Below are 26,728 nucleotides of genomic sequence, written 5' to 3'. Positions count from 1 at the left end.
GGCAATGAGTCATATAGTTTACACTTTAATATCTAATTGGAAGTGAAGATTTTTCAGACTTTGGCCCTGTATGTGCATTTACTGTATTTAAAACATATTCAGAAAAAATAACTTAAAATTTCAGTAGAGAGTTCCATTGTATTTACTTGAAAGTACATCTTCAAATTACTCTTTAAGCAATTGTAATAGTTTAATTTGAACTGGTACAAGATAATATCTAGCTGTGCTTGTCACTGCTTTCAACTGTACTCTTTCTTTGGTGGTGACAGTTTTTACAGTTTTTAAGAGAAAAAGCTGCATACGATTTCTTAAGTCTCTACTAATGCCAAACTTCTTGGCATCAATATATCTGCCTGTGTTAAATTTAAATTTTGTATATATTTTCATGCCGCAGTGCTGGGTTTTTAAATGAATAGAAATTATATATTCAGTCTGTGCAAAAACAAAGCTAATTTTCATGTACTTCTCAGTTTCATACAATGAAACCTTGCTAGTTTTCTCACTGGTAAACTATAGAGCCCAGAATTCTCAGTAGACAGTGTTCGATTTGTTGTTTACTGAGCTACTCTCTAGATGGTCTTCAGCTACATTAGTGTTGGATTATTAGGTGATGTCGAGCTCTCTTCCAATTTAAAAATTGTGGAGTGGTGAGTCACACTCTCACTCCTTGATGACAGTCTATTTGTAATCCTGTTGCTGCTCCTTGCACAAGGAGAGGAGAATTCAGACTAAACTACTAAACCCGACTCTGCCACTGATCACTTTGGGGCTTCGGCCAGTTCTAAAAAAATGTCTACTAATTTTGAGTGCTGTAATTTAGACACCTGTTTCCTGATCATGAAAAGTGTCACAAACACCCATTCAGCTCACTGACTTTCGTTGGAGTTATGAGTGTTCAGTGTCTCTGAAATGAAATCTTAGTTGTGTCAAGGTAGGCATGCAAAGACAGGTACCCCAAAATAGTGAGCATTTTTGAAAATGTGGCCTTAACCTCTGTGGTCTGTCTGTTTTCTTCATCTGTATTATTATTTGCATTTTTATAGTGCCTAGGACCCCACTGTGCTAGGCACTGTGCAAACACAGAACAAAAAGATGGTCTCTGCTTCAAAGAGCTTACAGTTTGTAAGAAAAAATATCATAGATGGACAAATAGACAGATAGATGCGGGAGTACATGAAGACAGTATAGGTCAGCATAAGAGGCAGTGGCCTCAGCACAACCACAGCCTAATTATTCTCAGGTTTTTTGTAGTCATCACAGCAAAGGAGGGTTTTAAGGAGGGATTTGAGGGAGGACAATGAGGCAGCTTTGCTGGTGTTTATGGGGTGCTCCTCCTGCTCCTCTGTAAAATGGGTATAATGAGACTGAGCTTCTTAAGAGGTCTTGTGAGCTTTAATTACTTAATGTTTGCAGAGCTGCCAGGTCTGTTGTTTTTCTTTATGTACTACAGGTTTTGGCCTTTTTACATGGAAACTTGAGCAATTTGCCAATTTTTTTCTAATGCTCGGCTCATTGCTTAGTATAGGCAGATCTGATATGAAATCAGAGAACCACTTGTATGTGTTTTAAAAATAGTGCTCACACTAAAATGTTGAAAATTTACTGTCTGTTTCCTTGACTTCTTAGCTCTCTAAGGCTCTCTCCCAAGTGAGTCCAAGCAAATATGTCTCTTCAATATCCACACTCAGTTTTTTCATTTCATCCTCTGAAAGCTTGTATTTTGCCATGAGCACTTCACAGGGAACTTCTTGGAATTCTTCAAATTGTTCCCTGAGGTCAGAGAGCAAAGAAAAGAAAAATGGGGAGACTGCATCTTTTTGATCCCTGACTCTGCAGTGTGTATGACCTTTAGATATCATTACCAGTTTTAAGAATCACAGAATGGAACGGCTGTTTAGCTCTGAGCCAGCATCCATTGAAGTCTATGGAAAGACTTCTCCATTTGGGTATGTCTATAGTGCAATCCTGGGGTGTAATTACAGCTTATGTTGACATTCCCGAGCTGGCCTGGGTACTGGAGCAATGGACTATACTAGCCTGCCTGGAATGTATTACTCATTTGGAAGCTTGTGCTGCCCGGCTTCACTGCTTCTGTACTCAAGCTAGCTAGATCTATACATTGGAGTGACATGAACATCAATGTGTAGACATACCCCTTGACTTCAGTGGGCATTGGATCAGGCCCTGGGCAGCTTGCTGTCTTGTTTCCCATTGATATTTTGGGTGTGTGTGTTAAATCATAGTTAATTTAGTGGTGGTAGTAACACGCATTCCTCTGTCTTTCTATTTTTTCTTATTTGGTGCACTAAGATAGGAACAAGAAAACGAGTACTTGTGGCACCTTAGAGACTAACCAGTTTATAGGAACAGTGTCGGACATATGGCATGACTTTTTAATTTTCTCTATAAAATGTATATTCAATATTTGTCAGCTATCTAAAACTTTAGGCTTCCCACAAATACATTTAATTATCTCCCCACATTATGTCTTGTTGCAGAATCTGCTTAAAATGGGAAGGAATATAGTTGTGATGGTTTATACTTGAATTTATGCAAATATATTAAATGTATGTAAACCTACAATCTAGCATTTTTGTCAAAATGATGTTTGTAAAGCCCTTTAAAAATATTAGATTATTTTACAGAACATACTGTGCATTAAAAATTGTTTTTTCCAACTACACTTGCTTCATAATTAATATAATCTAATGAATTCTCCTTGTTTTTACTTTCTCTTGGAGGAGTCTGGAGCACCCATTCTGACTGATGATGTCAGCTTGCAAGTCTTTATGGATCATCTGAAGAAACTTGCCGTCTCTAGTGCTGCCTAAAAATGATGCAACACATTACAGACACTGACAAGCTGAACTATATTTCGGCTTTCTTTTTCCTTTTCATTGTGTCTGCAAACAGAATGCTGTGATATGCACAAGCTGCCTAACTAGATTTCAAAGTGGTGTAGTTTTCAAGAAAGCATTTGTTAACAGCAAATGTCTTAATGGAATATAATTAGAGGAAAAAGAACAAAGTCTTTTTGGTTACCATGATGATTTATATATATATTATTTTTAGACCATTGAGGATAACTTTGAAATGTGATATTTTTTTAAATGGTTGAGAATGTGACTCTGCCTTGCACTACAAAGACATGTTAAACATTACAAAGGAAGTCTATAGTGGCACTGGGCTTTCTAGATTGCCTTGTGACTACTTCTCTTTACTAATTTTGAACAAAAAGCAAACAAAGATACAGAAAAAGCATATAAAATAAACTCACTCTTTCTGACTTAGTCTATAGAACATTTAATTTCTTCAACAATCAGTTATGTTTGTGTGGTGATTATTTAGGAAAAAAATATTCTTTCAAGTATTGACTTCTTTATGTTTATTTTTTACCTTTGCTTTTTTGGTAACAGATTGTTTCCTTCCTTTCCATTTAAAGAATTTGAGCACAATTTAAAAAAATCAGTTCTTGTCCAAAGCGTAAACCTGACAATCCACGTTATATCTCTGCCAGTAATTCTACGCTATTACAGTTAGTACTGTCAAACACTACCATACATGAATATACTCAAGGCAAAGAAGAATAATATCAATGCATTTTAGATTGTTCTAAGAAAAACCCTACACTACAGTTGTGAAGTGATTAGAAATGTAGTCTTGATTTGTCTTAGCCAGAAAATTTACTTTTTCCCTAGGATACATAGATTTTTTTTGTTATAGCCTTATAATAATATTTACTCTGATGTGTGGCACTACACATATGCTTTTTTGTTTCTGCTTCCTTTTTGTTATAAATTCAGTAGGCTGCAAATTTTTGTTGAAACAGTATTATGCATTATATGCCATAATTGTAATAAATTTAGTGATACTCTGTTCTTGATTTTTTTTTTGTAAATTAATGTGTTCACATTTACTGTTTAAAGTTTACATATGGAACAGATGTTTACATTGCTGATGCTATTTTGACAAGCAAAAATATAAAATTTGGTAGTGGATAATAAGAACATGTTATACAATGACTGAAGGAAGAGAGATAATTTTGACCTAGAAATCCAGTTATATGCTCATGAGATAGGCATGAGTTTTCTCCTGTTTGTCTGTAAATTCTGTAAAACTTGATGAAATCAATAGCTCTTAGTTTTATTTCCTTAATTTTCTTTTATCTAAATGAGATTATATCCAGGCCAAAAGAAGCTCAAATAAAGCATACCTTTTCTCTCACTGTTTTGGTATTTACTTAACTGTTGGTAGAGTATATTTACATCTGATAAACTTTTGTCTAAAAGCAGATGTGGTACTAAAGTTGGAGATAATGAAAGTCATAATAACGTCACATATTTTGTATATTTACAGAATTGTATAATTTTGCTGCTGTAGCCATCAAACTTTCAGCTTAGTTTCTAGAAATACAGAAAGGGCCCAAATCACTGACAATTTAGGTAGCATGAATTGTGACAGTTCTTGGGGTACCCAGGACTGAGTGAGTTTATTATTCCTGCCTCCAGTGAAAGGGTGTCTTCCTTGTGGTAGCTGGGTGTCAGCTTCCTGACACTGCCTGCTCTTCAGCCACTCAAGCACTCTCCTCTGGGCTAGGCAAGCCCTTCCTTTGCCTTGCAGGTTAAGGATAGGTGCACCCCAATCCTCGAATCTCTTTGAATCTTTCCCCTGTGATATCCAGCCCCTGACACCAATTACTCACAGAATTTCTAGATCCTTTGCACCCAAACGTTCAGCTTGCCACAGTTTACCATTTTTACCTTAAACCAATGCTTTTGTCAACCATGCAGCACTTGTAAGCATTAAACACAAAAATTTTATTTAGAAAAGGATAAAGATTTAACAAGGAACAAGAGAGAATGGTGGAAACAAGTGTTTACAATAAAAAACAAAATTATAAAATGCAGATCTGGTCCACACTTATCAATAGTTACCTCTCCTATCTAAGAACATAGATTTCCCTCTCAAAGTTCAGTCTTGCAGAGGTGGCTGTCTTCTCAAGAACCAGGATCCAAATGTTTGTGAAAGCACCCCCTTTTGCCAGGGGTTTTCCTCAGTGAATGGATCCAGAGTACCTTTCCCCACACTTTGTTATATTGAAAACAGCCTTTTATTTCTATTCACAGTCAGGGCAAACCCCTCCGTCATTGTTCAGTTTCTTTTCTATCTTGGGTCATCTCTAAGACACTGTCAGGGGTGATTCCCCACTCTGGTACTTTGAGTGCAGAAGGTGGGGGCCCACAAGGATTCTAAAAATTAATACTGGTCATTCCAGGCTTGTATTACACTCCCGAGGTTGCAGCTTCTCTCTGACCTTGGATGGGTAGATGCTGCCACCACCCAAATGCAAAATGCCTAGGAACCCAGGAATGCGCACTTGAGAATTCCTTCCTGTGGGGTACCCTAAAGCCCTTTCACCCTTCCTCCAGGGAAGAGCTGAGAAAGAAAACAGCTGGAAATTAGCTGTTGCCCCCAGCTAATTAAACAACATATGCACAAACCTCTTAGGACACCAAAAATCCAATCCTGTTCTTAAAAAAGGTAAATGTTATTAAAAACAAAAAGAAAATACATCTGGAACTTAGGCTTTTGCAAGATTTTAAAAAAACCCACTTACAAAAATTAAACATCAAGAATAACCTTCTTGAGGCCCAGCTTAAAGGTTACAAGCAAAACAAAAGCATTTGGGGTTAGCACAGAGGAGTCCACAAGCCAATAAGAAATAAAAATAAACCTAATTGCATCTTTCTAGACATTTTCTGATTTATGAGTAGGTTTTAGGTATGATCTGATGATTTCCATACCTGCCAAAAAGCTTTTTTACTGCATAGTCCCAGCCCTGTCTCTGCTCTGTCCCCTCTCTCTGGAGAACAACAACAGAACAAACAAAGGGAAGTTTTCCCCAACTTTAAAAAGCCTTCCCATTGGCCCTTTTGGTCAGGTGCCCACTCCTTTCCTGTTACCTGTGGACTTTTTAACCCTTTACAGATAAAGCAAGTAGAGAACAGCTACTAAGACGGATTTTATAGCTAACTGGCTGGCTGGGTGTCCATAAAACTGATCTACCCCCCACTTCATTTATCACAGACACATTACCATCGGATGACTAATTTCTACTCCAAGTCCATAAAACATACTTTCAATAGAAATACATTATTCCTTAAATATTATCTGTACATATATGTTGCAGTGATTGAATCTTGACAAAGTTAGGAGCTATAGATACTTTACATGTTACTCTTTATGGAAAAATATCCTGCAAGACATGTTTGGTTTAGTGAGTTTGTCAGGTCTTAGGTGAGAGCTGTTTGTAAAGAACAGGGGACCCTTTGCTAAGAAGGCTCTTTGTCACGTACCAATTCAGAAGCACTTCAGACTGTTTGCTTTTTAATACTTCAGCTCTTAACATTATATGGGTCTGTTTCGCTTGGCACACTTTTTTTAAAATGGAAGCACTGTTTAATAAATGAATATATTTACATAGGTTACTGCCAGAACAGGTTAATAAGTAATTTTTTTATAATTCAGAAGTGTCAAAAATGTGCTAGGTGCTTTCCAGGTATGAAGGAAGGGGACTGTCCTTGCCTTAAAGTGCATATAACTTAAAAAGGCTTGTGAACTTGTGCCTCACTACAGAACCTAATACCATACTAATATGGAGAACTAGAAGAATTCTTTTGCTAACTCCACCCCAAAGAAGTCTTTCACAACAAAGACACCAACATCCACAATTACCACATTGTAAGACTGGGGCCATCACCTCGGTGATATGTCCAACTAACCACTACAACCATGGCATTAGCATTGTCTCACACTGAAGCAGAGCATAATCTGATATCACAGTCACCACAGCCATACACTTTCTTCTGTCTCCACACTTAGGTGTGAGGGCCCTTGCCTGGCCAGAAATCAAATGTCATAGAACCATAGGTTAGAAGGGACCTCAAGGATCATCTAGTCTAACCCCCTGCAAAAAGATGCAGGATGCATCATGCCTCTTCTCAGCTGCCACAACATAGCTTCCCCAGCTGAATGATACTTCCCACACTGGTATTATACAAACAAGCCATGCTGCTATGATTCTTCACCTTTAAAGGGGCATAATCACAATTTGCTTGGCAGGATTCAGCAGGAGAAATGATCAGGTATAAACCAACTATAATATTGTACCAGGAAGCAAACAATAATTAGTACTCTTCTTAGAAAAATAAAATCACAATGCAAAAGGTAAAAACCAGAAATCCTACAGCCTCCTCTCCCACCCCCCACAAATTGCTTGTCTCCCTCATATAAAGGCCAGAGAAAGGGTGGCTTCTGCTTATACAGTGCCAGAGGCTATGTTGGTAATTCAATTGCTAGATAATCCACCTCCGTGGTAATTTCATTCTTTGTTTACTCTTGAGTCCCTTTTATTCTATGAGGTCGCTGTTTATTTTAGCCACAGTCTCACTGTGGGGTGATGGAAAAACCACCCGAATCCCTTTTTTATAAACAGATATGCATTTTTTGTCTTTCTGAATATGTTTCACGCTATTAAGTCATTGCAGTATATATATGTTATAATTATTTTCATTCCATGTTTTTTTCAGTACTTATCAATGAGTTTACTTAAAGGTTATATAAGAGGATACTTCCTCTTAGCGTATGCGCAACGATTCATCACCGAATTTGGTCTGCTAGTTGGATCATTAACTTCCCCAGCCCGGGATGAGTACTGACAGGGAGTGCAACGTGAATGGTGATCCACGCCCCCAGGAGGGATGATAAAAGATTGTGTGAAAATTAATGTGGCACCTAACAGAATCATACGGTAGCTTTTATTGTCTATGTACTGTACCAATATGAAAAAATAAATACATTATAATTACTTTATAATATCCTAACTCATATCATCTAAAAAGCCTGGGAGGGGGTGCAAATATGCTTTCTTGCCCAGGATGCTAAAATGCCTAGTTACAGCTCTGCCAAATACACGCAGCCTAGATTCCAAGTTGCTGTCACATAGGTCCTGCCATTCCAATGCCGCAGCTGAATCTGCTCTCTCTGGCAAACTCTCTACAGGATGGGGTGGAAGTCTGCTTGAAAGTTACTTCTTTTAACCTTTTACCTCCCAGCCCCATTGCTGGGGGAGCAGGACAAAAATACAAGGAAATTAGCTAGTTGCAGCACTTCTCCCTCTCAAGCCAGGCTGTCTGGGGAGGATAGAAACGAAGCAGCTGCGTGTGTGTGGGTAGGAATTCTGTGGGGATGGCCTGTGAGTTCCTTGTAGATCTACTCTCCTCATAGCCCACATCCCTTTCCCCCTCCTTGCAGCCATTGTCAATTCCACCTTGAGGAGAAGCTATCACTTTAACTCCATGCACCTGATTCTTCTCATACTTTCACTAGAGTAATAGAGTTACACTGGCACCAAATTAGTGTGTGAGATCAGAGTCAGGTCCTGTGAGTTCAAACTTGCAGAGTTTTGGACCCTCAGCACAGGATAGCATGTAGCCCACTTTTCCCTCTCTACATGCACTAGCTAGTTCAAACTCAGTTCTAATTTAATGTGAACATTTTAAGCACCTACTGTCCATGACCTTATGAATATGCCACCCTACTGAGAGAGTGAACTTTATTTGCTGCATGCATCAGCATTGGAGGCATGTGTGGAAGAGAGTGAAAGGTTAATTGAAGTATGTGGAAGGTTTTAAGGAGTTGTTGATTGCAAGCTAGTCTCATTCACCAGGCTGCCATACCTGGCTAATGATGTAGCCTGTTTAAGTGTAATGTAACACTATTGATATTTAACAGCAATAAAATAGCTCTGGGATGAAATAATGCAAATATATAAAAGGGCTCACATTGAACCCTTTCCAGAAAACAGATGACAGGTTGAAAGATGGTCAAAACATTACTTCCTGCATAACACAAAGCTAAAAGAACAGTGAATAACCCTTAAATCTATTTTGTTGCGGGAACAAGCTTATCGTTGGTGTGGGAACGCAGTGGGTGAATTCAATTCTGCTTGTCCAAAAGAAAAGTGAATGTGAAAGCTAAGGAAGGTAGGGAAGGATAGTCACTTGTGGAAATCCACCATTTTGGCAGTCAGAGGGTCACGTGGAGTGATTACTTAAATCCCAGAGGAACTCACAATTTCAAGCAATATGGTCAACCTAGTTAGGATCAAAATTTGACATATTTTAAACATGTTTATAATCTGCCTTCCCATTTCTCAAGATCTGTATACAATGTTTAAAAAATAATCCAAGCTAACCCAGCAGTCTTGTGTCACAATTTAAGTCAAGCCAAATACCCTCTGGTATCCAACCATGTGATAAAGTGGGCTATCATGGAAAAGCTGTCTTAAATGTGCATTTTCTGCACAAACACTCCACAGTACTTTCTTCCCTTTCCTTTGGGAACAGCTGAATTGCTTTTAATTGTACTCATCACCTCCATCATTCATATTTTGTCAACAGGATGCTGTGGAGTGGGGATGCAGGAGCTTTGGGAGCTTCTGCAGCCTCACAGTTGAAGCAGTGGTGACAAGGCTATGTCTACATTGCACAGTTAACCTGAGTGATAGGCATTCAGGTGTGAGCATTCCCACAGCAAAACCCCACCTTCTTTACTGTGTCCTCCCTGTTTCTGCACCTGCTTGTATGTGTCTGGGGTGTATCTCAGGCTACTTTGTGCTGAGCTACTCCAGGATTCTTTCCCTGTCAGTTACTGTATTCCCAACCTCAAGAGATCAAAAATAATAGAGTCAGATCCTAAAAAAATCACGGGCCCTATAAAACATTATCAAATCATAGCTTTTTAGTCTCTTCTGACTTTTTAACTCCCCTCTACTTTTCTGGCAAGATGTGTGTGATAATTTCGGGTTGAAAAGTCAACCTTTAATGCACACATGCCTCTCTTTGGCTGCTCAAATAGAGACTCAGTGTATGCTGAAGGTACACAAACATATTTAAGGAGAATTTGAATGGAGAAGATACAAAATGGTAAATGTTTGTTTTATTTGGGCTCATCCTAAATAGCAAGCTACTCACTTTCATATAATTGTAATGCTTCTGTTAATGGTGTCTCATTAATAGGAAGGATATCCCCTCAAAAGTATTCCTTCAAAAATGGAGATGGAATGAAAGGAAGGCATCCATGCTGGTGGGAAAAAGGGGTATGTGATGAGATGCGTACCCCACATAGGCCCTGAGAGGGTTAATGTGGGCCTGAGAGCCCGGTTGTTGTCTGGCTACACCTGGAAGTAGAGCCAGGCTTAACTGATCATGCAGCCCAGGTGGGCAGAAGCAGGCTGGTAAGTATAAAGAAAGTAAGCTCCCCCTAGAAGGGGACTGTAGGGAGAAAGTCTATAGTCATGCTCTGGGAACAGAGATGTGATGAGGAAGGAACTGGGAGAGTAGAAATGATAAGCCCAGGATCCTAGCCCTAAAAGAAGAGTCAACCTAGAGAAGCTCTGGGAAAGAAGCTCCTGAGAGAGACTGGGTATGAAAACTAGTGGGACTGTGTTGGTTGTAGAGTTCTGGACTAGACCCCAATGTAGTAGGAGGGCATAGGTTCCCATACCAGCTACTGGCAAAATGGCATAAGCCTGGAGTTGGGGTCAAAGACCTTCTGTGAGGACATTAGACTATCTTATATTGGGCTTTCTGTTACCCTGGAAGGGGAGGAATAAATCATGACCTAACCAGGAGGCCAAGTTATGCGATGAAGGACCACCACAGGAAATGGAGTTGTTGGCAGGGGGATTCTAGGGGAGAGAGATGCTATGCTATGCCTGGCTATCAGGAGGTGTTCCTGTGGTGAGCTGACCCCTTTCACAGGGTACTACTTCATTTTTTTGTATATGTACTCCGTGGAGAGCTCTATAGTATGGTAAAGTTTAAAATATGATGGAAAAACATAAGTCACACATTTAGAAATATATCATATAAGGGCTATAAAATGGAGCTGGAAAATGAACATCCAAGGAACCCAAAGTGCACTCTCTATCAAACTTTCCATTTATTTTTCAGTAAAGATGTATGTGAGCTGCAAATATTTTACATGCAAGAATATTGTTAAAAGATCAACCAGCTTTTAGGGTTTTATATATTTCAGTTCTTTAATATTTATAATTCTGAAATATTTCTAAAATCCATTCAGTCACATTGAAAATACTTCAAAAATAATATAAAATCTTTCTTTGTATAAATTTGATAATTAAATTATATACATTTTAGTTTCTTTTTATAAAAACCTCAAATTGTCCAAATAGCTAAAAATTTATTTTATTATAGTTTATTCTTCCCTCCTGTTGCCTTCAGGGCCTCTCTCCTTCCTTGAGCCCTGCAGCACTTCTCATCCCCCCCCCCCCCACCATCATTTCAGGCCCCCCCACTCCCAGCCTTACCTTCTGCTCCTTGTAGGGTCATCCTCTCCTGCGGCTGCAGCAGGTCCACTTTTCTCTCCCCTTTTCCATGCTGAGGGGGTTGTTTCTGGGGCTCTCCACCCCCCTGTCTGCCCTTCCCCTGCAGGGTGGAGTGGGGAGGAGCAGAGGTGCCATCCTGTCTGTTCTCCTCACAGGAGGAAGCAAAGCCTCGCAGGGCTTTTTGCAACTTCCTCCCCTCCTGTAAGAATGGCAAGTGGAGGGGAGAGACTCTGCCAGCTTCTGGCTGAACTTCACAAGGGAGCTGGAACTTCTTGTATAGTCATGAGACGGGGTCCAAAACCCTGTCACTTGTGATAAAATCGTGAAAAGTGGCAATACTGCAATTGCCAAAGAACTTATATGTCCTTTGGGGGGAAAGACATTGGAGGGCTATCAGCACTCAGGTGATTTAGCCTGCATCCTCAGGGCTGGTTCCAGACTGAATTAAAGCTGAGTTTGGGGTCTGTCTCTGCCGCTCCAGACTGTTAAGCTAGCCTGGGCTTACTGTACCTCCAAACCTGGGGAAAAAGGTCTTTCTGTGTGGATGGTAGGGACGTTAAGGCTAAAATGTGGGTAAGGTCTCTAGTTAATTGTGAGTGAAGACACACTCAAAGTGGCTTTGATGCCTCTCTGGGGACCGGGGGTGGGGGTAGAAGGGAGAGAGGTTGCCAGTACATGGAAATGATTAACATGGATACAGATATACATTTTAATAACTACAGTAGATCTGAAGAGAGAGTCTTTTTAAGGTTCTCAAAGTCTCATTAGCTCATCCACTACTTTCAACCCTTTTTTTGCAAGATATTTCATTACCAAGCAGAGGTACCCCTTGCAAAGGCTAACTGTTATACAGCACAACTGTAGGCCTGATCCAAATCCCACTGAAGTCAATGGAAAGACTCTCATAGACAGCAATGAACTCTGAATTAGATCCTCTTGATGCAAGAGATTTTTTCAGCTGCTCTGCCTTTGTAAGAAATACAGCACTGAGCGCACTACGCTGTCACCACTAGCTGAAGCAGAGAGAGATTGAAATTAAACTTGTTTAAAATAATAAAAAATAGAGTGGTGACAGTGAATCATAGAGTTAGGGTATTCTTCGCTATGGACAGTTTATTAATTATAAAGGTTTATTAATTAATAAAGATAGTTTTAGGGGGTTATGGTTAGCAATAACAAGCTGGCAGTTGCAAGCAAGCAGTCAGTCAGAGAAATCCAAAATGGAGGTCTGGGAGAAATTCAGCCAAGAGCAGGCAGGCAGGCGGAGGTGAGACAAAGGTCACTCCGAAACCTAAAGGGGGGGTCAGCTAAGCATATCACAGGTCTTCAATCAGGTCTGGCTTCTAAGGTGCAGGTCTTCAATCAGGTCTGTCTTTGACAGATAGAGGGCTTAAACCTGATAGGTGGCAATGTTTAGGATTGTAAAAATAACCAATCAGAATAGGCCAAAATCTGTATATAAGGCAGAGAGCTGACAGGTTTGAGTCAGAATGAGGGGAAGGTGCCAGAGCGAATGATCTGCTGTGTGTTTGTTTTCATAATATTATGTTTTAGAGTTATTGTACTAGGAAATATTGTGTTAAATAAAGATTATTTTTGTTTTCAAAGAATTACTGCCTGAGTGTCAATCCTTTGAGCGGAAGGCTGTATCCGTGTCCTCTCCAGGGTTAACAGAAATCTGTTCTGGGGAGTTCTCCACAGGTTGCAGGGAACCTCCCTGGTAAAACTAATTCTTAGGGCAGGCCACCCCATTTTACCTACCAAAACCAGACAAATTGAGGATCAAGTTATGAATATAAGCAGGCCATTATAGGGATACCTGGAGGCTGATTTTTGGGGGTAACACTCTGAGCCCAATCATGAGGTGCTGAGGCCCTACTGCGGGGTGCTGCTGCGTGCCCTCAACTCCCATTTCAAATCTATGACTCTGTGTGTGAAGAGTTTTTTGTTTTGTTTTAATTATTACTTTTAACAACATTAATTCTGGGAGATACACTACACCTTTTCAGTAAAGAAAAGGGAAAGATTTTCACAGGCACAGAAAGGAGTTAAGTGCCTATTTCCCACTGAAAGGTCATATCATTCTCAAGCTCAGTCTAGCTGTGACTTCCACAGTTGCTGCCTGGTCAACAGAAAAACCTCTGCTCCCAGTGCTTGATAGTCTAGTGCATCAGTCTATCCAACTACATTGTCACTATGAAGTGAAGCTCTCTTTAGGGTTCATAGAGGGTAAGGTGGTCTCTGGGGTAACTTGATCTGTCTGTAAGTACATGAGGTCCAGGAAGTGAAAAGTCCTATAAATATGCCAGTCTACCTTCACCATTATAGGTGAATGAAATATACATACTAATTAAATAGCATGACAGGTATTGGTAAATAGACTTTGGATATAATTTTGATAAACTATGATGTAATTATTGATAAGGGAAAAATACTTCAGCATATGACTCTTGTCCGCTTCCCTTTATAGACCACATGACTTCCCTTTAGGTAGAACTGGAAGTAACTTGGAATAGCAGACCTGAGTAAAATTAATCTGGTGCTCTTATTTTGTCCGATTCCTACTTTGTTATCCCTAGACACCATTGTTCTGACTCGATTATATTTTTTAGCAGAATGGTTAGCATTGGAAAGGCAGTGCACCTCAACAGGGGGAGGGATAGCTCTGTGATCTGAGCATTGGCCTGCTAAACCCAGAGTAGTGAGTTCAATCCTTGAGGGGGCCATTCAGGGATCTGGGGCAAAAATTGGGGATTGGTCCTGCTTTGAGCAAGGGGGGTGGACTAACTGAGCTCCCTTCCAACCCTGATATCCTAAGATTCTATGCACAGTTTATCAACATATGACTTTTGAGAGGAATAGACTTGGACTCTAATCCTGCAAAGACCATACACTTGCTTAATTTTACTTGCTGTAAGTAGTCCCACAGAAATCCATGGGAGTATTCATGGTACATAAAGTACGTCATTGTAGGAGTGATTTAGACTCTTCTTAAAGTGCAAAGACAAGCATTGCAACACTTGATCAGTGGGGATATTTCAACTGAGGACACTATCATTGGTAAACCTCGAGGGCAGTAGCTGCGTAATAGACTCAGGTCTGATTTTGATCTTAGTTACTCAGGGGACTGGTGTAATTATTGAAGTCGTTGCATTTATCCCTGACTTACACTGGTGTAAGCAAGATCTGAATCAAGCCCTATGGTATTTGAGTACAATTCATTTTCATTTAGAAAACACAGCTATTTTCCCCCCTCCATTTTCCTTACTGGCTGTTATGCCATTAATGATCAGAAACAAGTATGATTACCATTTAAAGTAACTCACCTTCTGTCTGTTGGAGAAATTCCATAGCTACATTCTTGGTGCGCCATGAAACTAACTGACGAGCAACCATAGAGAAAAATATAATTCTCTTCTTATAACAGACTAAACAGAAAAACTGACTGTCAAGGTTCCTCCCCCACTCTGAACTCTAGGGTACAGATGTGGGGACCTGCATGAAAAACCTCCTAAGCTTATCTTTACCAGCTTAGGTCAAAACTTCCCCAAGGTACAAAATATTACCCCCGTTATCCTTGGAATGGCCGCTACCACCACCAAACTAATACTGGTTACTGGGGAAGAGCTGTTTGGACGCGTCCTTCCCCCCAAAATACTTCCCAAAACCTTGCACCCCACTTCCTGGACAAGGTTTGGTAAAAAGCCTCACCAATTTGCCTAGGTGACTACAGACCCAGACCCTTGGATCTTAAGAACAATGAACAATCCTCCCAACACTTGCACCCCCCCTTTCCTGGGAAATGTTGGATAAAAAGCCTCACCAATTTGCATAGGTGACCACAGACCCAAACCCTTGGATCTGAGAACAATGAAAAAGCATTCAGTGTTTTACAAGAAGACTTTTAATAAAAAATAGAAGTAAATAGAAATAAAGAAATCCCCCCTGTAAAATCAGGATGGTAGATATCTTACAGGGTAATTAGATTCAAAAACATAGAGAACCCCTCTAGGCAAAACCTTAAGTTACAAAAAAGATACACAGTCAGAAATAGTTATTCTATTCAGCACAATTCTTTTCTCAGCCATTTAAAGAAATCATAATCTAACACATACCTAGCTAGATTACTTACTAAAAGTTCTAAGACTCCATTCCTGTTCTGTCCCCGGCCAAGACGACTACAGACAGACACACAAACCCTTTGTTTCTCTCCCTCCTCCCAGCTTTTGAAAGTATCTTGTCTCCTCATTGGTCATTTTGGTCAGGTGCCAGCGAGGTTACCTTTAGCTTCTTAACCCTTTACAGGTGAGAGGAGCTTTCCCCTGGCCAGGAGGGATTTCAAAGGGGTTTACCCTTCCCTTTATATTTATGACACGCCCCCCAAATCTCAGCTAGGGTGAAACACTGGCTGGGATTTCTTCCTGGAGCTCTAGGAAAACAGAGTTAATAAGACACATGCATCTCTAAATATACTACCAAGTACATAAAGACTAACAATATTTTCCACATCTCAAGGACGATTTTAACCAGTTGATTCTGGGAAACTTTCACGGGAGAGTGCATCAGCCACTTTGTTAGAAGCTCCTGAGATGTGTTGGATGTCGAAATCAAAATCTTGGAGAGCTAAACTCCACCGAAGAAGTTTTCTGTTAGTTTCTTTGACGGTGTGAAGCCACTTTAGTGCAGCATGGTCGGTTTGCAGGTGGAAACGCCGTCCCCAAACATATGGGCGTAGCTTTTCCAGAGCGTAGACAATGGCATAACATTCTTTTTCAGTGACTGACCAGTTGCTTTCCCTCTCAGACAGTTTTTTGCTGAGAAACACTACAGGGTGGAATTCTTGATCAGGTCCTTTCTGCATTAAAACTGCTCCCACACCACGCTCGGATGCATCTGTGGTTACTAGGAACGGTTTGTCAAAGTCTGGGGCCCTTAGTACAGGGTCAGACATGAGTGTCGCTTTAAGCTTGTTAAAGGCCTTCTGACACTTTCCGGTCCACTGAACAGCATTTGGCTGTTTCTTTTTGGTTAGGTCTGTCAGTGGGGCAGCGATTTGGCTGTAGTGCGGTACAAATCGTCTGTAATAACCGGCCAAGCCTAAGAAGGATTGAACCTGTTTCTTTGACTTTGGGACAGGCCACTTTTGGATAGCATCCACTTTGGCCTGTAGGGGGCTGATAGTTCCTTGACCCACCTGGTGTCCAAGGTAAGTCACTCTGTTTAGGCCTATTTGACACTTCTTAGCCTTAACAGTTAGTCCTGCCTCCCTTATGCGCTCAAGGACTTTTTGTAGATGTTCCAGGTGGTCTGCCCAGGAATCCGAAAATATGGCCACATCGTCAAGGTAGGCAACTGCATATTCTCCTAATCCCGCTAGGAGACTATCTACAAGTCTTTGGAAAGTGGCGGGTGCATTTCGCAGCCCGAAAGGGAGTACATTAAATTCATACAGCCCGAGATGTGTGATGAAGGCTGACCTTTCCTTGGCAGATTCATCTAGCGGTACCTGCCAGTACCCCTTGGTTAAGTCCAAGGTAGAGATGAACTGGGCCCTTCCCAGTTTCTCTAATAGTTCATCTGTGCGTGGCATGGGATAGTTGTCTGGGCGAGTTACAGCATTTAGCTTACGGTAGTCCACGCAAAAACGTATTTCCCCATCTGGTTTGGGAACTAGAACCACTGGAGATGCCCATGCACTTTCAGAGGGGCGGATTACACCCATCTGTAACATATCCTGGATCTCCCGTTCTATAGCAGTTTTAGCTTGAGGAGACACCCGGTAAGGTTGGACCCTAATTGGGTGAGCATTACCTGTGTCAATGGAGTGGTATGCCCGTTCAGTCAGTCCTGGGGTGGCTGAGAACGTTGGCGCGTAGCTAGTGCACAGCTCCTGGATCTGCTGTCGCTGCATACGCCCAAGGGTCATGGAGAGGTTCACCTCTTCCACACCACCAGCACATTTCCCTTCGTAGTAGACACCTTCAGGCCACTCAGCGTCGTCTCCTCCCTGGGCTGTAAACTGACAAACCTTTAATTCTCTGGAATAAAAGGGCTTTAGAGAATTAATATGATACACCTTAGGCTTTCGGTTGGAGGTGGGGAATGCTATGAGATAATTAACAGCTCCCAGGCGCTCCTGGACCACGAATGGCCCTTCCCACGATGCTTCCATTTTATGGGCCTGGAGCGCCTTTAAGACCATGACCTGGTCTCCTACTTTGAAGGAACGCTCTCTGGCATGTTTATCATACCAGGCTTTTTGCTCTTTTTGAGCATCCTGTAAGTTTTCTCTAGCAAGGGCTAAAGAGGTTCGGAGGGTGTTTTGTAGGTTGGTTACAAAGTCCAGAATGTTAGTTCCTGGAGAAGGTGTAAATCCCTCCCATTGCTGCTTCACCAACTGCAATGGCCCCTTAACCTCACGGCCATATACAAGTTCAAATGGGGAAAACCCTAAACTGGGATGTGGTACAGCTCTGTAGGCAAAGAGCAACTGCTGCCATACTAGGTCCCAATCATTGGAGTGCTCATTTACGAATTTACGTATCATGGCCCCCAAAGTTCCATTAAACTTCTCCATCATGCCATTTGTTTGATGATGGTAAGGAGTGGCAACCAAGTGATTTACCCCATGAGCTTCCCAAAGGTTTTCCATAGTTCCTGCCAGGAAATTAGTCCCTGCATCTGTGAGGATGTCGGAGGGCCAACCTACCCTGGCAAAAATGTCTGCTAGTGCTTGGCACACACTTTTAGCCCTGGTGTTGCTTAGAGCTACTGCTTCCGGCCATCGGGTGGCAAAATCCATGAAAGTCAGTATGTACTGCTTTCCTCTGGGTGTCTTTTTCGGAAAAGGACCCAGAATATCCACAGCTACTCGCTGAAATGGAACTTCAATGATGGGGAGTGGCTGGAGAGGAGCTTTGACCTGGTCTTGGGGTTTTCCCACTCTTTGGCACACCTCACAAGACTGGACATAGGTAGAGACATCCTTGCCCATTCCCTCCCAGTGGAATGACCCCCCCAAACGGTCTTTGGTCCTGTTCACCCCAGCATGGCCACTAGGGTGATCATGGGCTAAGCTCAAGAGCTTGGCCCGGTATTTAGTTGGAACTACCAACTGTCTCTGAGGATGCCAGTCTTCCTGGTGTCCCCCAGAAAGAGTTTCCTTGTATAAAAGTCCTCTTTCTACAACAAACCTGGATCGATTAGAAGAGCTGAGAGGCGGTGGGTTGCTCCGTGCCGCCGTCCAAGCTCTCTGGAGGCTTTCATCTGCTTCCTGTTCGGTCTGGAACTGTTCCCTTGATGCTGGAGACATCAGTTCCTCATGGGATTGTGGACCTAGGCTTGGTCCCTCTGGAAGCGATATAGGGGATGGAGCTGTTTCTGTTGACTGTGAACCGCTCTCCGCTGGTGCACTATGTTGGGATTCAGGCTCCGGCTGAGCCTCTTGTGTAGGGTTATCGGCTGCTGCCAGTTCAGGTTCGGTGGGGCCCTCTGGTGTTGAGGTTGCAAGTACTGGATTCAGTGCTGACACGGGGTCTGGTGTTGGTTGTTCGGCTGGTTCCGGTTCTGGGACTGGTTCCGTCTGGGTCTCTGGGACTGGATCCACTACTGCTGTTGCAGACATTGGCCTGGGGTCCAGGTCCATCACCTCTGACTGGGTCCTGATAGAAGTTTCCGGAACAGAGCTAGGCCTCACGGCTTGTTTAGCCTGGCTGCGGGTGACCATTCCCACCCTCTTGGCCTGCTTCACATGATTGGCCAAGTCTTCCCCCAACAGCATGGGGATGGGATAATCATCATAGACTGCAAAAGTCCACATTCCTGACCAGCCCTTGTACTGGACAGGCAACTTGGCTGTAGGCAAATTGAAAGAGTTGGACTTGAAGGGTTGAATCGTCACTTGGATCTCTGGGTTGATTAAATTGGGGTCCACTAAGGAAGCATGGATAGCTGACACTTGTGCTCCGGTGTCCCTCCACGCGGTGACCTTCTTCCCACCCACACTCACAGTTTCCCTCCGCTCCAAGGGTATCTGGGAGGTATCTGGGCCTGTGGACCTCTGGTGTGATTCCGGTGCAATGAACTGTAATCTGTTGGGGTTCTTGGGGCAGTTGGCCTTTACATGCCCCAGCTCGTTACACTTAAAACATCGTCCAGCTGACGGGTCACTGGGGCGAGGAGGGTTGCTGGAGAACGGGGTGGTGGGACGATAAGGGGTCTGGAGGGTTCTTTGGGAGGTAGGTGGGGCTTTGGGCGGCCCCCGGTAATAGGGTGTGGTCTGGGGTGGTCCCTTCTGGTCTCCGCTCCAACTGCGACCAGTTTTCTTCTTCTCTGCCACCTCCACCCATCTGGCTCCAATCTCTCCTGCCTCAATTACAGTTTTGGGTTTCCCATCTAGGATGTATCTTTCTATTTCCTCAGGAACACCCTCTAAGAATTGTTCCATTTGCATTAGGAAGGGCAAATTTACTGGAGATTCAACACTTGCTCCTGATATCCAGGCATCCCAATGTTTTACAATGTGGTAGGCATGTCGGGTAAATGACATGTCTGGTTTCCACCTTAGGGCTCTGAACCTCCGACGAGACTGCTCGGGTGTTATCCCCATTCTGACTCTCGCCTTGGATTTAAACAGTTCATACTTGTTCATGTGTTCTTTAGGCATTTCAGCTGCCACCTCAGCTAAGGGTCCACTGAGCTGTGGCCTCAGCTCTACCATGTATTGGTCAGTAGAGATGTTGTACCCAAGGCAGGCCCTTTCGAAGTTTTCTAAGAAGGCCTCAGTATCATCACCTGCCTTGTAGGTGGGGAACTTTCTGGGATGGGAAGTGGTACCTGGAGAAGGATTGCTAGGGTTTGTTGGTATATTCTGCTGGGCCTTTATCCTCTCCATCTCCTCCACATGCTTCCTCTCTTTTTCCCTCTCCTCCTCCACATGCTTCCTTGCCTCCATTTCCCTCTTGTGGGCAGCCTCTTGGTGTTGTTCTGCCTCCCTTTCTTGTTCCTTCTTCAGCTGCATGAGTTCTATCTGTCTTTCATGTTCCCTTTGTTTTTCCTCAGCCTGAAATTTGGCTAATTCCAGCTGTAGTCGAGCTGAGGATTTGGCCATTCTAACCTCTCTGTTTTTAACTAACTTTACACCCGAGGTTTAGAAATAAACAAACAAAACTTGGCTGTAAAATTTTGCTGTGCTGGAATAGAATACCTATTCTCTGATAGTGATTGTCAGCCTACAGAAAAAGACAATTCCCTTGTCTCTGCTCTGGGCCCAAATTAAAGCAAAAAACCTCCAACTACTTGGAAACCTGCTTACCCAGCCCAAAGAAGAAAAAAATTTCTTTTCAAACCTGTGCTCCTTGTAAAACAAAAAAAAATCAAAATCCTAAAAAAAAAAACCCTGCCACTTTTGTCTCCAGGCAAATGGGTAGAGCACACACCCCCTATTTACTTTTAGGAAGAAAAGAAAAAAAAAAACCTCTGGGTTGGAAGACTGTGAATTTCCCTGCAGGAGTTAAGTACCCTGCCTCCAGGCAAGAAAACCTGCAATTCACAAGATAATCCCCTTTTGTCTCTGCTTGGCCACAAAGCAGAGAGAAACCAAGCTGCTTTCAGTTTCAAAGCTGCCTTCTGGACTTCCTAAAAATTCCTTTTTAAAATCTGTATTTCTAGTTCAAAAAATCTCAACTGGATCTCAAAATGATTTCAGGTTAATCCCACCACTGTGCCACCATGTCAAGGTTCCTCCCCCACTCTGAACTCTAGGGTACAGATGTGGGGACCTGCATGAAAAACCTCCTAAGCTTATCTTTACCAGCTTAGGTCAAAACTTCCCCAAGGTACAAAATATTACCCCCGTTATCCTTGGAATGGCCGCTACCACCACCAAACTAATACTGGTTACTGGGGAAGAGCTGTTTGGACGCGTCCTTCCCCCCAAAATACTTCCCAAAACCTTGCACCCCACTTCCTGGACAAGGTTTGGTAAAAAGCCTCACCAATTTGCCTAGGTGACTACAGACCCAGACCCTTGGATCTTAAGAACAATGAACAATCCTCCCAACACTTGCACCCCCCCTTTCCTGGGAAATGTTGGATAAAAAGCCTCACCAATTTGCATAGGTGACCACAGACCCAAACCCTTGGATCTGAGAACAATGAAAAAGCATTCAGTGTTTTACAAGAAGACTTTTAATAAAAAATAGAAGTAAATAGAAATAAAGAAATCCCCCCTGTAAAATCAGGATGGTAGATATCTTACAGGGTAATTAGATTCAAAAACATAGAGAACCCCTCTAGGCAAAACCTTAAGTTACAAAAAAGATACACAGTCAGAAATAGTTATTCTATTCAGCACAATTCTTTTCTCAGCCATTTAAAGAAATCATAATCTAACACATACCTAGCTAGATTACTTACTAAAAGTTCTAAGACTCCATTCCTGTTCTGTCCCCGGCCAAGACGACTACAGACAGACACACAAACCCTTTGTTTCTCTCCCTCCTCCCAGCTTTTGAAAGTATCTTGTCTCCTCATTGGTCATTTTGGTCAGGTGCCAGCGAGGTTACCTTTAGCTTCTTAACCCTTTACAGGTGAGAGGAGCTTTCCCCTGGCCAGGAGGGATTTCAAAGGGGTTTACCCTTCCCTTTATATTTATGACACTGACTTAAATGTAAACAGCCATCATTTTAAAAATAAGTCCCAAACTTTCCATGAATTAGTGAGTGCCCAAATAAACACAGTTGTGAAAATTAAATATTTTCACCCTTTTAACCCCATCATAAAAACAGTATACAAAATAAAGTCTATGCATAATGACAGATTTGTGCGTAAATGCATAGCACTAGGATGGTATCATTTTTTCTATAAAAGGAGAAAATCAAAGGATGGATGGCTATCTCTAAGTCTGAACTTATGTATTAGTATCTTTACTGAATTTAACAAAGATTCCCCAGAAACATAATCAAATTGGGACTAATAGTGTCAGAAAAATATTATCTCTCAAGAGATAGAAAACTTTAGCTCAGAATAAAACTCATAAATTTATGAATGCTAGGTATAGAATAATTTGTTCAGATAATTAGAGAATCATGTAAAAGAAAAAAAATCACAGGATGTACAGGGAATTATTATTTACCTTGTAGCCACTTCCTAGTCTTCTTACTAGGGTGGTATCCTGCTGGGGGAGAGGGATCTGACAGTGTACAGTGAGTGCAGGTAGTGTCAGTCCATTACAGAGAAAAGGCAGAGTGTGAGTATGGGTTTGTGGGGCACTGCTCAAAGAGGGCAGAGTTAAGGCTGCATGGGTGTTCACCGTAACTCTGTATTTCCTGTTTTTTTTTCCAGAAGCTTGAGTTTTGATGAACTTGACATTCTGGAATGGTACAAGCTATGACTGGACAACCTTAACTCTGCATATGTTTTTTTAACCATTTAATAGTTAGGGGTACAACCCCAGCATGTATGTAGTTATATCAGTTAAAATGTGCCTTTATACCAGTATAGCTTATTTCCCTTCCTATATGGGGGTGCCTATACTGCTATAAATCACCTTTATATGGGTATACTGCATCCTCACTATGGGGCTTGTGCTGCTTTAATTATACTGGTATAGTTAAAGTGGTATGTCTTCTGAGGTTAGACAAGCCCTGTGTATGTGTTTTCTGGATGTGGAATATCGTTGAATAAACTTGTTTTTTGAGAGCGAATGCTCAGCAAACTGGCATACTGTAGATAAATGCGTAGAAGTCTATTTCTTACACTTAGACATTGTTATTTATTCACTGGAGCTGATACTTTACAGGAAATGAAACATTTGTCACCTTGTCATGTTACATTTTGAGAATTAGTTCCTTGGTATAAATGTGTAATAAAACCAGGAAAAGTTTCCACACTACCTTAACTGAAGTAATGAGATAAAATAACAATGAATCAAAATTAATGAAATCTCTTGCAGAAGAAAAAGTTAAATCTGACCACGGCAAACGCAGCCTTAATTACATGAAGTCTTAATTTACATCTCAGCTCCCAGACAGGTCATGCAAAATGGCAGCAGAAAAATCAGTTTCAGAATGTAGTAATCATATTCTGACGACAAGGCCATAAATTAAAGGCAGGCTAAATGAAAGCATGGAATGATGAAGTCGAAGGTGTTAGAACTGTTAAAGTTATTCTTTGAATAACGTGTAAGCACATACAAATATAACTGAGAGCAGCACAAGAACAAATTTTGTGGCAAGAGATCTAGTGCCAGATTCTAATCTTTTTTACAGCAGTGTCAACAGAGTAATTCTGCTGAAGTCAGTGAACTAAGTGCAGTAAAGCTGGTATAAGAAGGTGGAAAATCAGGCACCTAAATTGGGAATGTGACATTGTTTTTTTTATAGCTCAACTTTCTGTGCTGCTCTACTTTAATATTTTTCCAGCTGCAAAAATTGCATTTCAGTTGTAGTGAATGTAATAGTGCACAAAGAATTATCTATATAGCTGTCATTTACTAAGGGCACATCAGGATGCTCCAATGAGCTTTGTTTCATGTTGACTACAAGTCATATCTTTAATTTCTGCAGTCATTTCCTTGTGTGGGATCTTTAGTTTGTTTAATACCGAGCTGTCCCTTTCTTACGTCACATTCAATTAGTAGTCCAACATTAACTAGTTTCACAGCTTCCCGTTACCGTTGAAAAGATTTGTAAACCCCAGTTTTGAAAAAGAAGTGCAGCAATGTAGACAAGCAGCCTATTGTAAATGTAACATACAAATATAACTTATCTCATACATAACAGCCAGTGACATCCAATATCTGACATGTGATGACAACAGTTGTCACAAGCAACTTCCAAAGTAGTCTCCAAAAAAATTATCTGGCTTATTATGGCAAGGTTGGGGGTATTTGATGTAATCTATTTCTTACCCCTCTCTGACTGCCAGTTGTTATTAAAACATTGTGTTACTAATAGAGCTGGATGAAACTTTTTTGACAAACTTTTTGCCAAAAAATGCAGATTTGGCCCAAATACCACAGTTCATGAATTCATGTTGATCTGGGTTGTTTCAGTTAAAAAAAACTGCTTCAGTATTTCCAAAACATTTCAGTTTTTCAGGCTAGCTTCCCAAGGAGACTTAGGGCTTGTCTACACTTGAAACACTGCTGTGGCACAGCTGCAGCTGTGCATCTGTGCGCTTCAGTGTAGACACTACCTGCGCTGACAGGTTCTCCCATTGGCATAGGTAATCTACCTCACTGGAAGGCAATAGCTAGATCAATCAAAGAATTCTTCTGTTGAACTACTGCTGTCAACTCTGGGCATTAGGTTGGCTTAACTATGTTGCTGGGGGGTGTGGATTGTTCACACCCCTGAGTGACATAGCTGGGTCCACACAGCTTTTTTTGTAGACCAGGCCTTAAGCACCATTTACAAAATGGTGGTGGTGCTGCTGCCCTTATACCTAAAAGCCCAGTGCTTATGGCATTCACCTGCGATGCAGGTTCAAATCACTGCCATGGAGCTATTGCCTGTCCTACATTTGGCTTTCCCTGACTACATAGCATCGATTTGGCTTAACACAAATTCCAGGGTGTGGAGGATTAAACCTTAGAAATGGCTTTTCTCTTATTTATGTTCATTTGACCTGAACCCAGCTCTCCCACCAGCTCTAACCACCGGGCTGTTGGATATTCTAATCTGGGGTGTGTTTCAATCTTTCCCACTGAAGCTATTCCACTTTGACCCAGCCACACTATTTAATTATACAAAGGAAGTTGCTCTCACAGGAATTGTCTCCAAATATAGAGAATGAAACAAAGAGCAATCTGTCTACCACAGCTTCTCTCAAAGGACTACTGGGTAAGAAAACTAACACCAATGCACCATTTCTTCAAAGATTTGATTGCATGCTATGAAAAAAACTTGTCAGTGAAACATTGCACATATAACCTTATGCATTTGCCTAATAAACTCCAATTCATGCTGGTAAAAAAACACCTCAGTGGGGATATGTGAATGAGATAAGGCAAACATTTCAAAATACAACACAGGAGCACACCAAGGCATGAACCAATGTGTCACACCTAAATCCTTCAGAGTTAACACTGGAATCTTTCTATATCCATTTCGTTCACTGCTCAATCAGTCTACTGTCATCAAAAGAAACTAGAGGGCTTCCATCAACATTTATGAATTTATCCTCATATTCCTGTTGTAAGGTATGGAATTATTATTATCTCTATTTCTCAGATAGGGGAACTGAGATGTTACTCTACTTGCCCATAATCATACACAAAGTCATAGTAGTGTCAGAAATTGAGCTCACATCGCCTGAATCCTAGCCTAGAGCCTTAATCACACACTCATCCTTCCTTTCTGAAAGTGATCTTACAGAAAGACTGAAATACTAGTACATATATGCTGTACAGTAGAGAGGTTACAAGGCTGTTTTGTTTGATACTGAACGTCAGTTCCCTATAGAGTAAAAATAATTATAATTAGGCAACATTTTAGTTCAGTGCCTCAACTTAATTCTGTAACACCATAAAATCTCTTGTTCTGTTCAGTTCATGAATAGCACTAATAATGAATGTAACTTCCCTGTTACTTTACTTTTCTGGAAAATGATCCCTTGTTAATATGCTGAAGCATCTTGTTTAAAACATTTTCATGTCAGTATTTGCTTTCCTGTCACTCAGTGATCTCATTTATAAGTATTTTTTCCTAATCATTGCTTTTTGAATCCTACTTTCATGGCCACAAGATGTCTGAAGCAAAAAGCCTTTAAAAATGCAACATCTGTTTGTTCTTTTTAGAGAAAAGATGCTGAACGTCTTTGAAGTCAATAGAAGTTGAGGATACTCAGCACCTTGTAAGAAACACTATGATTTGGGTAATAAGTCTGCCCATGTTAGCCAGAGGCCTTAATATTAGTAATAATTGTGGTCCAAGTACTATTATATTACGGCACGATCAGATATCCATTTAAAAAATAGGTGGACATTTGTAAGCATATAATAAACGGACTGAAATGATGGGGATAGAAAATTAACACCTTGAAAAGCTCTAAATGAAGCACACCTAGCTCACAACCATCAGAGGTATACATGTGACTAGTCCCTTAATTCTCTCCTCTTTGCTCACATTATGTAAATATTAGTTTGGGGGTGATTTCTCAGGTTAAACCTATTATTCGTTTATAGTGTACTTGGTGTTCAAGTTCTGTACCCCTTTCATCTCTTCTATATGCAAGGACTCACTGTAGATTTCTCTAGAGATTAGTGATTGTACAGGCTGAGCCGAAGCCATGTATGCTGCAGCAGCTGCCAACTTT

General features: G+C 41.3%; 1 protein-coding gene across 1 annotated transcript in view; it reads left to right on the top strand.

Annotated features, from left to right (window-relative positions):
• Window positions 1-4,224, top strand: part of SEC23A (SEC23 homolog A, COPII coat complex component) — a 49,726-nt gene extending 45,502 nt beyond the window's left edge. The window contains exon 20 of the mRNA XM_084630152.1: window positions 2,742-4,224. Coding sequence (XP_084486278.1) covers window positions 2,742-2,831 — 90 coding nt within the window. The 3' untranslated portion in view covers window positions 2,832-4,224. The remainder of the gene's footprint in view (window positions 1-2,741) is intronic.
• Window positions 4,225-26,728: the final 22,504 nt, after the last annotated feature.

The sequence above is a fragment of the Lepidochelys olivacea genome, assembly GCF_965140295.1.
Source record: "Lepidochelys olivacea isolate rLepOli2 genome assembly, chromosome: 6".
In the NCBI taxonomy this organism is placed as follows: Eukaryota; Metazoa; Chordata; order Testudines; family Cheloniidae; genus Lepidochelys; species Lepidochelys olivacea.
This window is presented reverse-complemented; position numbering and strand designations above follow the sequence as displayed.